Below are 18,532 nucleotides of genomic sequence, written 5' to 3'. Positions count from 1 at the left end.
GCCCCAAACAGCGAGGATGTCAAGAATCTTTTGGCAATCAATGAAGAGAGAGGATTTCCGGGTATGTTGGGGTCAATTGATTGTATGCACTGGACGTGGAAAAATTGCCCAACTACCTGGCATGGCATGTATACCGGTAAGGAAAAAATGCCAACATTGATTCTCGAAGCTGTTGCTTCCCAAGACCTTTGGATCTGGCATTGCTTTTTTGGTCTTCCGGGATCATTGAACGATATCAATGTCATCAATCGTTCCCATGTATTTGACCCCTTGATACATGGTGTTGCTCCTGAAGTCGAGTTCTTCGTCAATGGCAATAGATACGATAAGGGGTACTTTCTCGCAGATGGTATTTATCCAACTTGGTCGACTTTGGTGAAGACAATTGCAGTGCCTACGTCGCAAAAAGAGAAGGTACCAAGAGTAACAAAGATAATTTATAAAAAACTAATTTACTTGGACTTTAATAGTGTTTTGCTAAGGCACAAGAAAGTGTGCGAAAGGACGTACAACGTGCATTTGGTGTACTGCAAGCACGTTTTGCTATTATTAAATGGCCTGCTAGACTTTGGGACTTTATCGATCTCAAGGCCATTATGCAAACATGTATCATATTACATAATAAGATTGTAGAAAACGAACGTGGTCAGGATCTTGGAACAGACTACCACATGCATTCTTTTCATGGACAAGCTTACCCTGATATGAATGATCCCGAAGCCTTTGCTGCTTTGGTGAGCCGTTTGGTTGCTTTAAAAGATAGTGATACACATAATCAGTTGAAAAAAGACTTGATCGAGCATCACTGGCAAAGACAGGGCAATATGTAGTACTTTGTTTCAATTTTATTTTTTTATTTTTTAAAAGTTTCTATTTGTCTTCTTCCAATCAGTCTTCTAATCCGTCTTCTACTTCTTCTACTTCTTCTACTACATCTTCTACCACATCTTCTACTTCTTCATCAGACGATTCGTCAGATGGTTGAGAAAGGATTTTCTCCTGGTTTTTCTCGAAGTACGCACGCTTACGAGGGTCAGTCATGACCGAAAGATCCATCGACATGATTCTTTCATCTCGAACTCTCTTGTCGAACCTCATCTTCTTGTTGGTTACTTGAACAGCCAACTTGTTCTGAAGTAACTTCTTCTGGTTCAACTCCAGAAGATCCTTCAAACGGGCGGCGATGCTTTCACCTACCTCGTTTTGGCGCTCACGCTGCTGGAGTGCCTTCAGCTTTTTACACCCCATTGGGCGTGTTACATCCCCAGAAGAAGAACCCGTCTCAGTGTCTTCAATGACTTCAAGACTGCCATTGTTTTTTCTCTTAGTTACAACAGGCTTAGGCATGTTGTACATGGCCCACTTTGGCTCAGCGGATAAGATTTGCCAACAGTGTTCCAAAACAAAAGGAGCACCGTTTTTGGTCGACGTTTTGTATAGAGCATACGCCTTATGGACCTATTATGTAAAATAACAATTTAGTTCTGCTAGAATTAAGCTATAGCCATCTTACCAAATCCTGAGGACTTGATCCACTTTGCTGCACACTTCTCAAAAGAGTTTCGTAGCAGCCGGTGAACTTTTGCACGCTGGGATTGATGGTGTTCCAACGGCTGGTTACGGCAGCACTGGTACGTTCTTCGACAGCATTGTCACCGATTTTGGCATTGTAGTCGGTCTTAATGCGATCCCAAAAACTTTTGCATGTCTGACCTTTACCAATGACACCATCGGTAGCAATGGCGACAAACGAAAGGCACAACTGTTGGTCTTCGGCTCTTGACCAATTTGCTCCACGTCCTGCCTTTTTGGGAAGCTCAGGGATTGTTACTGTTTCGAAATTATCGCTCATGTCAAAAAAATTAAGGGACTAGAATAAAAGAAGAAATTTTCTAAATTTATTGATTCAATTGGAAATTTAGAATATTTGTGATAAAATTTTTAAAATATTCTATTATCCAATTGACCGTTGGGGTTAAATTATTCTAAATCTTTGTGCTATTTTGGAATAAAATGATTTTTTCACACACCGTTGGGGATGCTCTAAGTGCTAAAAAGTAGTAATAAAGTAAAAGGTAAAAAAAACAAAAAAAAAAATAAACAAAAAAAACAAACAAAAACAAATATAGATTTAAAAACGTTTGTTATTTAATCATTTCCTTTTTAAAAGAAAATTTTTGAATGTCCCTTGACGTTCATCAGCTTTTTATTTACACCCATATATGTATATGTGTTATTTTGCCCATTTTTAAATCTGCTTTTCAAGCACTTTTTTCATATTTTTGAAGAAAAACCGGACAATTTATTTTCGATTTCCGATCTAGAGAGAACTTAGTGCTGGCAATAAAGGCGACCAAACCATTTTTCGCTTTAAATGGATGTGAAAGGAAAACTCGGCGATGAAAACCCAATTTCTATTGTAGTCCATGGCAAATTGATTCCATCTTGTAACCCAGTCAAATATTTTTTAAATGCCTGCGTGTGAGTTTCTTTTTTTTGAATAAACGCGTACTTTTTTAAGTCACAGGGCACACTTCTCCGTGATAAAGTTGTAAACAGTTTTTTGGTTGATTCTACATTACTGAACTGTATATTAAGACTTTCTATTGCATGTTCCATATTTGACGGTGGGTGCACTTCCATGTTCATGTGGTAATCCACCTACTGTTGGTACTAATCACACCATAAAACATTACTAAATCAAATCTCATTTCATCGTCCCATACGTTATTACATCACAACATGAACTAATTTCTTATACATTATATCATATCCAACTACAAGCACTATTTTAGTGCTGTTTAACTTATCCATCAAACTAAACTCATAATCCGATTTCTCTTAACATATATAAATATGCAAACTGATAGTTAGAACAGAACCCTCTGAATCTTTTAATCTACTTTTACTCTTAATAAAACTTATAAGCAGTCTCAAAATATTTTATTGTTTTTATTGATCTATCTCTATCCTCAACTATCCCAGTTCATCTACAGCATTTACATGCCCATCTTTCTGATAAATACTAAGGTCCATTAGATTATACTTATTTTCTAAATTTGAGCAAAAGGTATAGGTTAAAGTGGGTGATTTGTTATTCATCAGTGAGAAAAAACTCGTATTATAAGTGAGCAAAAAATAAATAGAAAAGTGTGACGAAATTGAGAATGAAAGTGGGAAATGATTTTCAAAGAGTGTGCAAATAAGGTAATAAAATAGTCTTACTTCGATCGAATAAAAACTTTCTTCTTCCTCTGAAAATTGCATCTTGCGGTTCGTAAGCTGAACGAACGCCTTCAATATGGAGTGTACCTCAGCATTCTGGTCACGACCATTCTTCATCATGGCGTCAGCGTTCATGGGCTCCATAGGACAGGTCTATTCCTCAGTGATGTCTTCCACTGTCATACTCATAGACATCCTCTTTGCCTTCGTCTTTACTATGATTTGGGTAACCTCGATAAACGTCATCCACTTTTCGCTCACTTATAAGACCTTACATCAATTTAGGAAGGTAAATTATATCTTATCCTTAGTATCGAACAGCTTATATATCTCAATGGCTCTAATGGTTTTTGCTTTTCAAAATATTATCTTAGTCTTTACATAGGTCAAATAATTTTTAGTTGTATTATATACCGCGTCAAAAGGATCAAATCAACGGGGATTCCGGCCTCTGATGGAAATATCAAAAAACCAATAAAACGTGTTTATAGCAGAAACAATCGCAGTGAATTTGTTCTAGTAACACTTTTTGGCCCTGGCGGGTACAGGTATTTGGTAGACTTTGACTAAGTTTGTTACAAAGTCTCCTTCGACAGACACTCCATAATCTGCGTTTTTTTGGTCGTCGCTCTTGCTCTGATTGGTTAAGAATTTTACCCAACATTTACACTACAGGATCTCTTGTTCTAAAATCTAGTTATTGCCACGGCCACAATTATAATCTGTGCGTTGTTCCTTTGCTATTGCTTTTGTTTTTGTTAAATTTGTTGTTGTTGTTGTTGTTTCGAAATTTTTTAATACTTTAGCTCGAAAGACGCAAAAAGTGTTTTTTTAAATAATGACAGGTTTATCTATTTTTTCGAAAAAATGAAACTTAGCAAATTTTGGTTTTTTTTTTACCAAACGGTTTAAGTCTCGTTTTGTTAAAAAAAGAAGACAAATCTAATAAATTTCGCCAATTTAGCAAACCACTGGAGATAGTCTTAGGAAAAAAGGTCTAATACCACAATGTAGAAATAGAGAGGTTTAGGAATCCATTAAATAAAAGGCTACTAATGGAGTACATTCCTCTATAGTTTCTCTCATTCTGTCCGTCAATGTATTTATGAAGTCATTAGATTTAAAAAAAATTGAAGTTCCGTTATTGGCTAAAAAATCCAGACGTCATCATTCTCCCTGGCGCAGTCGGTTTTTTTTTTTAAAAACTTTTTTTTTCCGTTTCTCTTTTTTTCTTTCTTTAAAACTGCAAACATTGTAAGATGCTCCTAATCAGTTTTTTTGATGAGTAAGTGTAAAAAAAAAATGATTAAGAGCATAAACACCATTCTAATGTCGTTAATGTATAGGTTTTTCCGCGGATTGACTGATCTTGCCTTCCTGTTGTTGTGGTTTTTTTGGTGTTCGACCAAGTTGGCTTTCTTTTTCCTTCGGGAGAAGATAAGCAGTGACTTCGTGTCTCTTTGGCGTGGTATGAGAAAAAGACCTGTCAATTATGACAATGTCTGTGTCCGTTGGGGTGATGATGATGCCCTCATCGCTGACATCAGACGTCTAGCAGCTGAGCCTTCGTCTTCTCGCGTTTGTGCTCCTTCCGCTGTTCCCGTTTCTCTTGCCTCTGCCGGTTCTCTTCCTCTTCGTGAGGTAAGCAACCAACCTTTTGCTTTGGCTTCTCTTTCGCCCTTGCAAAAATCAGGGTTCGGCTGTTACAGCCTCGATTGCGTTTGTGTTGTCGGTTTGCCTTGCCTTTCTCCTGGGTTTGTGCCTCCACCCCTTCAACCTTACCAACCCAAATCCCATGTTCCTGCCTTTGCTTTCGCTTGCGACGCTATAGTCCAGGCATGGGTACAAGAATACGCACCTGTTCTTGTTTCCTCTGCGGTTTCTTCCCCTTTTGGGGATAACGTAGATCCAGCGGTTTCTTCCCTTCATAGGGATAACGCTGAAGAAGCGGTTTCTTCCCCTTATGGGGATAACGCTTTCTCTGCGGTTTCTTCCCCTTATGGGGATAACGTAGATCCAGCGGTTTCTTCCCTTCATAGGGATAACGCTGAAGAAGCGGTTTCTTCCCCTTTTGGGGATAACGCTTTCTCTGCGGTTTCTTCCCTTCTTAGGGATAACGTAGATCCAGCGGTTTCTTCCCTTCATAGGGATAACGCTGAAGAAGCGGTTTCTTCCCCTTTTGGGGATAACGCTTTCTCTGCGGTTTCTTCCCTTCTTAGGGATAACGTAGATCCAGCGGTTTCTTCCCTTCATAGGGATAACGCTGTCCCAGCGGTTTCTTCCCTTCATAGGGATAACGCTGAAGAAGCGGTTTCTTCCCCTTATGGGGATAACGCTTTCTCTGCGGTTTCTTCCCTTCTTAGGGATAACGCAGCTCCAGCGGTTTCTTCCCTTGCTTGGGATAACGCTGATGAAGCGGTTTCTTCCCCTTATGGGGATAACGCTTTCTCTGCGGTTTCGTCCCTTCTTAGGGATAACGCAGCTCCAGTGGTTTCTTCCCTTCCTAGGGATAACGCTGATGAAGCGGTTTCTTTCCCTTCTGGGGATAACGCTTTCCTGGCGGTTTCTTCCCCAATTGGGGATGACGCTTTTACCTCGGTTGTTGGTGGTGCTTCCGTGCCTGGTGTGGACGATGAAGGTTTGCTTTCTCCCCTTCCTTCTCCTTTCTTCCGCGGGGCTTTTGCTTCCCCGGAGTTGCTTCCTCTTCCGTCCGCTCTATCCCGTCTTCCCCCTTTGGAGGATGATGTTTTGGGTGGCAAGCGAAAAACTCCCTCTCCTTCCCCCACCACATCTCCCCGGGTATATCCCGTTTCTTCTCCTTGCCTTAGAGCATCCCCTCCTTCCGGTGAGGCCACTACCTTTGTGGTAGATTACTCTGGTGTTTTGACCCCCCCTCGCGTGATTGCCAGACCTAGGCTCTCACGCGCCAACAAAATCAAAAAGCAGCCGGAATTGAAGTTGCCCTTTGCTGCTGGTAAGTAAAATTATTAATACCTGCCTTATTTTTTCGACTAAGGAATATATGATTTTTATTTTATAGAAGAGCAAAACGTCGTTGATCCTGAGGAACCGGATACCAAAAGAATCCGTTCGCGGGATTTGTAGTTTCCCTTCCTGTTTTTTTGAAAAACAAAAAACTTATTAAAAACTTATTTAAAACATTTCACATCTTCTTTTACGTTCTACTATTATTCATGTTTCTGTAAACAAAATTAAAAAGGGTTCTTTGTACGTTATTTTTGGTTACGGTTCACCTAATCCATCCGCAATAACGGACGGTTAAGTTCTCAAATTTAGGCGAAGCCCAAATTTTGGCACGTTTTCTACTAGAAGGTGGCATATGTATGACAATACCATATTTAAAAAAAAAGCTGTTTACGCAATGATTCCTTTTACCCTCCATCGACTTGTATTAAAATCCGCCCTAAAAATTGTAATGGTCGATGGTTCAATTATTTTTTTTATATTCAAATATTTGTCCGAACAATATTGCATAGGGCGTTCACCAATAGAAAAATATGTAAATAACTTCGATACCTTTAAAAATAAGGTCGCATGAAAGAAACATGTTCACGATTTTTCTCGAGTAGTAATCAGCGCCATGGCAATGCCCCGTGATTTGTCAAGAGTCTGAATTGTCACAGCAATTGACATTGCCCATACATCTACACGACGTAAAATAAAGCAATTTCAAGAACAGGACATAACTACTTCTCCAAACTTACGAAAGGAAGTAAGGAAGGATTCTTGGGATCTCGCCATCTTAAACATTAGCAAAATTTTGCGTTCGGCGGTATTTCGTCCTACTCGATGACCATCAGAGCACATGCCAGAAGAAGTTTAGATTTTCTTTTACCTACCGAGAAACATTTTTATCGATTCCAATTAGATTTTTTTTCAATACAACGGGTTCATAACCAGCTAAAATGGTGGAATGAGAAATTGTCGAAGTTAGATCGATAAGATGAATCGCGATTAGATTTTACAATATTCTGCTGTAGTCGTCAGAGTTCATTGAAAAAAAAGGGACTAACACCTCAAAAAAAGTATTTTACAAAGAAATATATTCGGTTAAGCTTCAATCATGGTTTGGACTGTCTCCGCGAGAAAATTAGGTATTTTGGTTGAACTCATTCTGATAATTCTGAATAAAAAAGCGAATCTAAATTGAGATATAAAGCAAGTGAAAAAATAAGAGTTTATAATTTTATCTAATTGGTTGGAGAGTTTGTGATGGTAAAAATAGAGGTCCTTTTCATATTCAATTAATACTTCAATATTTTTCCTGCGCAGATCGCATTGACTATCTACCCGCAAACTAAGAATTGGTAAATTTAGATTTAGAAATCAGTTACAAATGGAGCATAGCTTAATTTTACACAGAAGGAAATAGTTGACCCGTATCTGGTACTTCGATGGGATTATCGTTAGTACATTTAATGGCAGGCATCTTGACAGGATTATTAAACTAATTTAAGAGAACCTAGAAACTTCTGCAGCTACTCTTTCAATCCAGGAACAAATATTAAATCTGATTTCATTTTAACATATGGGGAAACCGATATTCTATCGAACAATAAGAATGTATTCCCAATATGATATTAATAATAATTTGGGTATATTTAGTATAGCTGAGTGACAAGATTAGAGTAACTACATTCGTGGAATAGAGCGTCAAATACGAAAGGATGAGCCGAATAGATTGTGGTGATCTGCTATATTGTTGCTACATTAAATAAATTCATATCTATGACAACAATACATTAGGAATGATTAAGAATTCAATTACCCAATTTACATAGTTAGTACTATTATATGACAAGGTTAGTAGAACACAGTGACTAAGGCTTACTAAAGTTATGGAATTACAATTTGTCAAAGATGACAGTAATTCCAAGTGTAACATATTTACAAAATAAGCAGTTAAAGGTAACAGGATACACACTGCGGAAATGATAACAACTTCAAAGATACACTAAAGATAGTGGTACAGCAGATAGCCTTTTTTGTATAAATACTTGTTCATTTTAATTCATAATAAAGACAATCTTATAAACAGTCTCAAATTACTTACATACTGCCTTATAATTTTACTTACCTCAAAACACAACAGTGTACTTCGTCTACCGCGTAGTGTACCTCGTCTACGGCGTAGTGTACCTCGTCTACGGCGTAGTGTACCTCGTCTACCGCATAGTGTACATAGTCTACCACGTAGTGGTCATAGTCTACAGCATAGCGTACCTCGTCTACCGCGTATTGTACCTCGTCTACCGCATAGTGTACCGCATACACCAAGGCTATATTTTTTCGTCCGATTCGTCCATTTGGACGGATTTAGAGTAAGTGGTTACCCATATACCCCAAAAAAATGAATCGGGTAAATCTACCTATTTACTCGTTTGGACGGGTTGATAGTAAGCGTTTACCCGTTTACCAAGAAAAAAGGATTAAATGCATAATCAAGGGCGTATATATGTTAATATAAGCTCTCCCTTTCAGCCTTCAGCCATATAAAATACTAGCATTTATACATATTGAATCATTAAATGCGCCATTCTTTTGAAAAAATTGGTTTGCAGTTTCAAAAGTTGATTATACATTTTATTAAAAAGAATGAAAGTAAGATTTATTTATATCTTGATACTTGAGGACAAATTGCTATGTAGAAGGATTATTACTTGAATGAGCTATTACGTAAAAGGTACATGGTATAACATGCTAGCATTGATTATTCTGTATATGAAGCAACCTATAATTTAAAAACAAGGGGGATAACCAAAGGTTTCTAAATGAACATTAAGTTAGTTAATGATCAGAAGACTCAAAACTGATACGTACTAATTCCTTTTCTAAACAGAGTGGTCGCCACAACGGTAAAAACAGGAAGCGTAAGTCTAAAAAGATAATTAGAGAAAAGAAAAGCCATAAACGAAAAACACTTACTTATAGTACTGGCGTATTACACTGCAATTATGGCCTTGATACACCTGTCTATGGTGATTTAAAGGAAAGATGAGTAAGGGGAGGGACTTCAGAGATGGAATGACGAATTTACCAGAGTGGAATTACGAAAGAAGTCAGTCCAAACGTTTATTCAGTTACATGCTTTCCAGAAACAAGAACGACTAAAAGTTATTTTTTTTAAAAAATAAACTGATTTATTGATGTAAAAAGATAAAAAAAAAAAGGACTGTCTATATGTACTTTCTAGTGGTTGGAGTAACGACGGAGGGATGAATTGAGGCGGATAAATTTTGTTGTTTACGCGGATTCCTGGCAACAGGACCCTTATTGTTCTTACTAGAAGTGACACTTCTACGTAGTCTAGCCTGCTCCAAAGCAAACTCACACTCTCTAGTTTTCTGGGCTAGAGCTTTAATTTCTCTAGCCATTCTTTTTTCTTCCTCCCCTTCATCCTCATTGTCGTCACTCTCGTCACTCTCGTAACAGTCAAACATCTCGAGACTGTCACCTTTGTTTGCAGAAACACTCGTATTGACATCTCTTGCTAATTCGTCTTCACTCTCCTCTATTTCATTGCAGTTTGTCGTCGAGGCGTCAGGCTGGATCTAATAAAGTGCTATATATTAGTCCAATGCCAACTTTCCATTTTCAATGGTAGTATTCACCTTCGTCTTAAGAATTGACTTTATACGGGTTCTGATTGTAGCAACCAAAAGGGTTTTAGCCCCCCAACTTTTGATAAACGCAAACAGACGCAGGCAGTTATCAGCTCCAAGGTAAGAGAACATAAGATCATCATTAATCAATGCGAGCAATTCCCTTTCTTTAAACCCAATCTTTATCCAAGTAAAACCTGGATACAGTGTAAACTGAGAAATGATGCAAACAGAAACGAAATTTTTCATCGCAGTGTATGTCAAATCGTATTGACGTTCTAGTTCGCAGTCATCCATTTCAACAGGAATACCGTCCAATACATTGTTGTGGCTTTTGAAAAAGATCTTTGAGGCCTCAATGAGCTCGTTCTTTGCAGATAGACCTGATGGTTTAACTTCAACACGTTGGCCTAAACGATTAGGGTTCTGTAAAATAGCCTTTTTCTTCTCCTCGGTGTAGATATTGCTGAGCATGTTTCTTAATTCCGTGTTGCCTTCTTGAGCAGTACAACCAGACATACCTTGGAACCGAATTTGCATTGTATGAGGTATTTCGTTCTTTAAAAATATCTCACCAGCAACCCGTGAGTGACCAGCCATGTCTTTAATTATTTCTTTTAACTCTGTAATGGTGTTCTTCATTTCTATAACTTTATGCTTAAGAGATTTCACTTCAGCTCCTAGAGGACCGTGACCGAAAGAGAAGCTGGAGACAGAGTGAAAGAGACTATCAAAGGAAGACTTTAATCCTTGCGTAGCAAAGGTTTGGTAGTCATAGATGTTGGTATCAAGCATAGTTTAAGTAGTTTTCTAAAGAGATGATAAAATGATGTAGTTAAAAAAAATTAGAATGCATTTATGCTTTTCAATTCGGTATTCTGTCCCAATTAGGAGAAGATGGAAACCGTCTGTCATCACAAATCAGGCAATTTGACAGGCTTGGCATAATTCTGCAACGTAATTACCAGAAAATTTGCAGTGAAGGATTACTCGTAACCATTGACAGTGATAACGCGTTAAAGAATAAAAAGCTGTTAGAAGGCTGGTAAGCAATGCACTATATATGTTACTAACTTACATGGGAATATTTGAGATGGTCATTCCGACAGACAAAAAAAAAGAATCTTGTCGTTTTACACCAACGTAAACTTGTTTGTAATAGACCACCCGATGTCTAAAGAATTTTTAAAATTTCACTAAACTTTTCGTTATTTTTGTGTCACCACTTCCATTTTAATCACTTGTCGTGTAACAAAATAAAAAGCATTACGAAATTATTGTTTAATAAATTCGCAATTAGTGTATTTATCAGTTTCGACCCATAATATTGCCCTTTCTTTTTTATTCTTCTTAACATTTTAAATGAACTCAAAGAAAGAAGCCAATAACAACAAAAATAATCAAGTAACCCTCTCCTTTGTTGATGCCGACCCAAAAAAAAGAAAAACAGACGGCAGAAAACGTAGAAGAACAGAAGGAAAGAAAGAACAGGAAGAGGATAAAAAACAAATCTCTGATAAAGGAACAAATAAGAGAGGGATATGGACCAAAAAACGTGAAATGACCGTTTTGACATCATATGTAACCCATAGGCCATTTGCAGTTCCATATAAAACCAGAGGAGTATATTGGGAACGAATTTTGAAAGAGGTCAATGAACAGGACGAAAGTGAAACTCCTTTGAAAAGAGTGGCAATGATTGCCAAATTCCGTGATTTACTTGACCAGTATAAGCATTTGTTTTCAGAGAATGTGGTTAATAAGTCGTCTGGAATCAATCGTTTTAATTCGGATATTGAGCGAGCTGCTTATAATGCTTGGAATCAGGTATTTATCTTTACTGAATTACTGATCAGTGATATGACATATTAATAATTTACCTTGTAGTACCAAGAAGATATCAAGTGTTCTGCTGACGAGAAGATAAAGAAACGAGAGGATATAGAGAAAACGGAAAAAAGGGATAAACGTATGCAAGGACTGGCAAAGGAAGGCAAATGTTTTCATAAGAACAAGGGGAAAGAGAGAGACGATGGCCCTTCTACTGCCATAACAGGTTCAGCAATTAATCCTGTAGAAAAAACCACTACTGTAGAACCTATTCGAATGATAGAAGACGAGCCGGAGTCTATACTCGAGAGATCAAATGGTCTCCGTCGTAAAGAGCATTCAGAAATAATGAGTGCTCTTCAAACATTGCATGAGGATAATCAAAAGCTTCAACAAATGTTTATGATGTTTTTAAATAAATAAAGTTTTAATTATTCAACAATATCAAATTGGCTTCTTTCTCTCATCAATCCTTGTATGTATTCCTCGAGAGATGGTGGTTGCAAATCAAACATCGAAGATACAGTAGATCCATTAATGCAGGTGTGAAAATTCTTGAAAACTGTACTGAGCATATACTTTGTTGCTGGTCTTGTCTGCGAAACAATATTTCCATACTTCCATTTGCATGCTCTAAACAACTGAGAGACTTTGCCGAATTCCATCTCAATTGCTACTCGAACTTTTGACATGGAAAGATTCACTTCGCCTTCGAACTCATTTCTTAGTGGGTTACGATACGGTTGGATGACATGCATTGTGGACCAGTAAGCCTCGTCTCCATAAATACAATACTCGTATTCCGGAGAAATATGCCCAAAGTGCGCTTGAAGACGTTGAAGCATTTGACTTTCGTTCAACATACCTCTGTCATTTCGTCGACCAACGTAAGGACCGGATAAACTGCTGGTAATTCCGTCAGGGGTAGAGATTGCTTGGAACTTGATACAGTGTTGATGCTTCCAACCATTAAATAATGCCTTTTGGTCTGCGTTGATTTTTGGACGGCATGTTTGTTGCATGGTTCCATCGATAAAACCAACAATGTTTGGATAATATGCCCCTTTCTCTAGAATAGCTCTTGAAAACTTTTCGCAATTGGATTTGGAAAACTGTCTCTCGTCAAACTCGAGGCCATACCTGAACTTCTGAAGTAAAATATCTGACAGTCCATTGACAGTTCTTCCAATGTTATCTTCAGCCATACCAAAGATGTCAACCATATCTGATAAGCGACGTGGAAATGAGAGTCGATAAAGAAGCAGAGCCATAGCAAACTCCCTGGTTACCTTGATGCTATTAAATCTTAGTTTATTATCCAAACCGATGAGTTGGCAAATTTGACAAATCTCTTTGTAGGTAAAACGAAACATTTTATAGCACTTTTCTTCTGTCCATGACTCTAAATCAGGTCGCTGATACTTTGCTCTGGTTTTTCTACTGTTGCGCTCCTCAATACGTCGTCTATCAAACATGTACATAGCTATATCATCCATAAAAGTACGAGAGTTCATTTTTAAAGTTTACAAAGAACAGATAAATAATTTGGAGTAGCAAAAAAGGACTTATTGTCGTTATTTTTGTTATGCATTTATGAAATACTAAATGACGTAATTACCATATAATTATGTTGCACTAGTACAAACTCTGTAACACTACGCTAAATGGAATTTTCAAAAATTCTTTAGACATCGGGTGGTCTAATGTCAAAGAGTACTCTTTTTATACCAAACGTTCCATAAAAGGTAAGGGCCCACAGTAACTACGTCAAAGATTTTTGAGTGATAGCTCGTTTTGCGTGTTTAAATATGACAAATTACCTAATATATAGCAAGCCCGAAGTAATACGTCTATTTTAGATATAAAAGGATAAGGAATATCGACCAAAAAATTATACCAGCACCATATTTACAATGCAAACGCCCCCAAACAACACTGGTCCAAGAAAATATAAAAGAGCTCGAACCTATGCTCCTACGGCTGTGCTTTTTAAATGTTTGTCCAGGTACTATGAACGTCTTGCTCAAGTTGATTCGTCATCTGTTCCAACAGATACACATAACATGTCTAAGGATAGGGGGTTTCAGAATCAGAAATTTTAAGTTTGCAAAAATATTCGTGTGACTTTCTAAGCCAATTATATTTATCGCTTTCTGAGTCCCCCCCCCCTCAATGAAATACTAAAAATTAAATTGTAAAGATGATGTAATGTTGTCCCTTTTCACTCAAAACATATTAATTACGTTTAAAATCATGCCAAAATTATCCAATAGACAGACTTTGCCTAAAAAAGTTCAAGAAGCTGCCAGAAACCATTTGAAACAGGCTGTAGCTATCTTAAATACCATGAAAAACGAAGGATCTAATGAAGACGAGATAGCCATGGCTAGAACCGCTTTGATGAACGACCCCGTATTGTTGAATATTAAATCCTTGGAGAGCCATCGTTACCTGAGACCTAGAAGAAGTGTTCCTAGAAGATCTAATAGATGGGAATGCTTTGTTGACTCATTGGATGAGACCAGATCCAAGCAGGATATGCGAATATCCAAAGAATCTGTTGAAAAAATCGTAACCATGGTATCAGGGCACAGGCTCTATCAGTCTTCCGATTCAAGCCGCCAACAGACAAGCGTCAGAAAGCAACTGATGGTAGTACTACTTCGTCTGGGAAGCGATGGAAATGGCGCTTCAGTTGGAAGAATTGCCATGCTAGCAGGTATCGGTTAGTGGTCTGTTCATGTCTTAACAACAAGATTCTTTGATGTCATGTTGTCGATGAAGAGCGATGTTAATAAATGGCCTGACAAGGAGCAAAAAAAAAATCAAGCACTTCACCAAAAAGAACAATGGATTTCCAGATTGTCTTGGCTTTGTTGACGGCACCCTCATTCATCTGGAGTATTAACCAAAGTTCAGAGGTATGGAATTCTTTAACAGAAAAAAATGATACTCCATTCAAACGATGGCCGTTTGTGATCCAGAAAGAAGAATCATTTTTTTTGCAACCGGTTCTCTTGGATGTAGAAACGATTCTCGAGTTTTTGGAAGTTCTGACTTGGGAAAAAATCTTGACAAGTACTTTGAAGATGAGGAGTATGTCCTAGGTAACTCTGGTTACAGTCTGGAAAAGAATGTAATCATCCCTTACAGAGACAATGAAAAGGGTGGTTATACCAAGGAGATGAAAACATTCAACTACCTGCATGCAAGAACCAGAGTTAGCATTGAGAACTGTTTTGGGGTGTTGACGATGAGATTTGGCAGTCTTAAGAATCTTCGGTGCAAGATCAACATTAAAGAAGGCTTGTACCATGTTATGCGTTGGATACGTGTTTGCGCCATGTTGCATAACATACTTTTGGATGATGTGGATGATGTTACTTATGATGACAATGATTACAACGGAAACACACCCCAACCCAAAAGTGACGCTGTGGACAAAGAGCTTACTGTTTCTTCCAACAAAAGTGCCAAAAAACAGAAGGTCGCCAGGGACATGGCGTAAAAAAAAAGGGACAATTTGTCAAAAATAGTTAGAAAATTTGAGGAAAAAAAAATAGTTTATTATTCTAACGGACCTCGGTTAAGAAGCTCAACTTCTTGTTCATAGATCGTCTTGACTGTCTCAATTTGCAGGCCTATTTTTAAAAGCTCAAGACGACGATTCCCTATCTGCATAAGACTATCATTCCATTTGGCCTCCGCATTCTGCTGTTTTCTTTCTTTTATGCATGTTTCCAGAGCCGCAACAGACGTCAACTTTTCACTGTGATTGGTAGCATTCGAACCTGATTCACTTCTACCGGCATTACTGTCATTAGCTCCAGTTTCAATTTCAAAGCGTTCCATAAGCTCAACATACATGGGAGTTTTTGGTGTTTTTTGTTTCTTGTTTCTTTTCCTCTTCTTATCTTCGTTATCCTTCTCAGACTCTTCATCGGCAACGTCATCAATCGATCACTTATTGGGAATACTCGCAATAAACGTTTCTTTATTGAAAGGCTTATCTTGAATAGTTCCTGTGTCCGCAGCTCAAGAGTCGTTCGTGAACCTATCAGAACAATGTGGCTCAAATTCGAAGTACTGGGGACATTTTTCTAATACTTTTTCTACAAATATCTATAGGTGAGCATGGTATAAAGGAAAATATATTACATCGCTTACTCTTGAACTCTTCGGACATGCTTACACATGGGACGTCGCCTTTAGCTCCTGCACCTGTTTGGTAGAAGAGTTTTGTCGCTTCTCCATAAGACGTTAACATATTCATAATTTGGGTGCGAATAGTTTCCTTCTTTCCTTTGACGCCATGTTTGGCAAACTCGTCCGCACATTGTTGAGATACCCATGGTGGTGATTTTCCCTGGGTCGTATTTCCAGTTCTTTTATCTGGAACACCACTCCATATATCAAGGTACTTGCCATTGTTATCCAACAAAAAATTCTTGACGCGGTCCATTGCCGGTTTATTGTCATCACCTTCCCCGACAAACCATGACCTGGTTTTTCTATGTTGATCATCTGACTGGGTACTTTTAGAGCCTTCCGCTTGTCTTATTTCTGGCTTGTTGTTTAATTCTACTTTTCTGGGTAACACCTCCCTCTCTTTACCCTTATCTTTGCGGATGTTAGGAGCGACTGGCGATGAGTGACTATCAGTATCGTTTGTCAAAAGCTTCGTAATATCCATGGTTAAAAATTTGAATCGTTTATTATTTTAATTTTTTTAAAAAAAGCGATGAATAAGTGAATTATGTCGATGAAGCATGAAATATTGTGTCATGGAACACTAAATGTTTACACTAATTTAGACTATTTTTTTGTTTTTGCAACTATTTTGTCGCAAAAACTTGCAAAAAAACATGGACCAATCATATCCCAGAAATACTTTTGCAGAATTTAAAGTTATTGATTCTGAAACCGCCTGATGCTCCCAGTGAAAATCCTCCTAGCTAACTCAACTTTGAAGGGTTAGACCAAAATAAGTGGGTTCATGAAGAGCATGATGAAATTTTTGAAGATGCATTATTCACCGACTCGAATGATTTCGAAGATACTGCTGGATTTGATGCGCCAGAGATGGATTCGTTTAGTGACAATAATGAAGGTATGTACAATAAAATAATCAAATGAAGGAGATGATACTTACATGGCCCATATTTCAAGACATTTCTGAAAATATTCCTACTTGTTGCGAAGACGACGAGTCTATTTATACTGTGCGTGATGTCTTTATTCCATCCAATCCCTTTAGTCCAGCTCAAGGATACAGTATCCGCCTTTCACATATTTGTGAAGAGAGAAATATTTGTCGCGAAGGTCATAGGCAACTGATAAAGTTATTCAATAACATGTTGTCTGATAAAAAAATTGGTAAATATATGAACTTCAATAATACTGAATACAATTTATCAACAGTGCTAAAATATTTTACCATAGACAAATCGAGCAAATTACTTGGACGTGAAGCTTGTGATAAACTCATTAAACGTGTGGTACCGATGAATCTTGTCAACAAGCATAAAGTTTGTGCTACTAATGGATGTTACTTGTATGATGCTATAAAGGATGTTGATCTTATTTCTTGTCCCATTTGTGATTGTTCTAGAAATATCAAGAAAGAACTAAAGACCATAAATATCGCAGCCAAATTGTCAGAATTTTCAGCTTGTGGTGATGTAAGGGAAAGACTACCATACCGATTTGAAGAATATCCCAACTCAGAAATTTTGCAGCCATCGCAAGAAACAATTTACAGGGATGCCTTTGATGGAGAGCTCTATACGAAATTTGTAAAAACGGGCATTTTGACAATAAGTATGACATTGCTTTAAAGATTGCCATCGAGGCTTTTGCAACAAGTTTTCGAGCACGAAAATGACGATGATCCATCGTGTAATTTTAAACAATGATATTTCGGAAGTACGTAAACCCGACTCCAGCTAAATTGAGGTATACTTACATCATCATAGCGTTTTACTCGAGAAAATACTTTCCAAATCGGTACTGTTTTTCGGCAAAGTAAAGGTCAATCTTAACTCGTATTTGCGACAAATTATCAAAGAATTATCTGAATTGCACTCCAAGCCTCTTCTGGTCAAGCGAAACGGACAGCAAGCTGCAATTAGTAGAGTAAGAACTATGTATGTTTCTGGTGATGGTGGTCAATGTAACGAGTTGATGAATTTTGGTGGTCATTGTTCAACATATGGCTGCAGGTTTTGTTTGACAAAGGGAAAGCATAGAGGCGATGTAAAAAACAAAGATGGGATTGTTGGCGAGGGGACGCATGGTATGTCTTTTCAGGATGGAAAAGCGTTGTTGAGATCAAGGGATAATTTGTTAAAAAAACACGATAGTGAAGTCCATGTAAGTATGATAGTGTTTGCGTATGTTGTCCTCTATTTATCATTGCATCATATTAAGCAGATAACGACTACAACATTAATCTTCCTGGTGTTTTTGGTGATCTAGTATCTTTTACGTCGGTTGCTTTTTATCCAATTGATGAGTTGCATCTGTAATCTAACATTGCCAAAGTTGTTTTTTCCATGCTATCTCCAAAGTACAACCTTCATTTCAAGTACTGTGAAAAGGAAACAGATTATCTATTTGAATTGTCTAATAACTCGTTCACAGCCATCAAAAAGAGCATGGAAGGATCTAGACAACTCATACCAGCATCTTGTTTCAAAGGTGTGGTAATCTGCTATATTGTTGCTACATTAAATAAATCCATATCTATGACATCAATACATTAAGAATGATTAAAGAATCAATTACCCAATATAGATAGTTGGTACTATCATATCACAAGGTTACAAGAACACAGTGACTAAGGCTTACTAAAG

General features: G+C 37.6%; 3 protein-coding genes across 3 annotated transcripts; 1 reads left to right on the top strand and 2 right to left on the bottom strand.

The window, feature by feature from the left end:
• Nucleotides 1–4,695: 4,695 nt before the first annotated feature.
• EV154DRAFT_565912 (uncharacterized protein) lies at nucleotides 4,696–6,330 on the top strand (the record flags this gene model as incomplete). Its single annotated transcript, XM_051605925.1, has 2 exons — nucleotides 4,696–6,199; nucleotides 6,266–6,330. The coding sequence occupies 2 exons, from the start codon at nucleotides 4,696–4,698 to the stop codon at nucleotides 6,328–6,330; spliced, it is 1,569 nt and encodes a 522-aa protein (XP_051455298.1).
• A 3,092-nt stretch (nucleotides 6,331–9,422) lies between these two features.
• On the bottom strand, nucleotides 9,423–10,693 carry EV154DRAFT_592907 (uncharacterized protein; the record flags this gene model as incomplete). The annotated part of the gene is made up of 2 exons (XM_051606934.1): nucleotides 9,858–10,693; nucleotides 9,423–9,797 (listed from the first exon to the last, which is right to left on the bottom strand). The coding sequence occupies exons 1-2, from the start codon at nucleotides 10,641–10,643 to the stop codon at nucleotides 9,423–9,425; spliced, it is 1,161 nt and encodes a 386-aa protein (XP_051455297.1). The 5' UTR covers nucleotides 10,644–10,693.
• A 4,552-nt stretch (nucleotides 10,694–15,245) lies between these two features.
• EV154DRAFT_565907 (uncharacterized protein) lies at nucleotides 15,246–16,371 on the bottom strand (the record flags this gene model as incomplete). The annotated part of the gene is made up of 2 exons (XM_051605924.1): nucleotides 15,246–15,613; nucleotides 15,846–16,371. The coding sequence occupies 2 exons, from the start codon at nucleotides 16,369–16,371 to the stop codon at nucleotides 15,246–15,248; spliced, it is 894 nt and encodes a 297-aa protein (XP_051455296.1).
• Between the last annotated feature and the right edge of the window lie 2,161 nt (nucleotides 16,372–18,532).

Source organism: Mucor mucedo (genome assembly GCF_025094135.1).
Source record: "Mucor mucedo strain NRRL 3635 chromosome Unknown EV154scaffold_78, whole genome shotgun sequence".
NCBI classification, from domain to species: domain Eukaryota; kingdom Fungi; phylum Mucoromycota; class Mucoromycetes; order Mucorales; family Mucoraceae; genus Mucor; species Mucor mucedo.
This window is presented reverse-complemented; position numbering and strand designations above follow the sequence as displayed.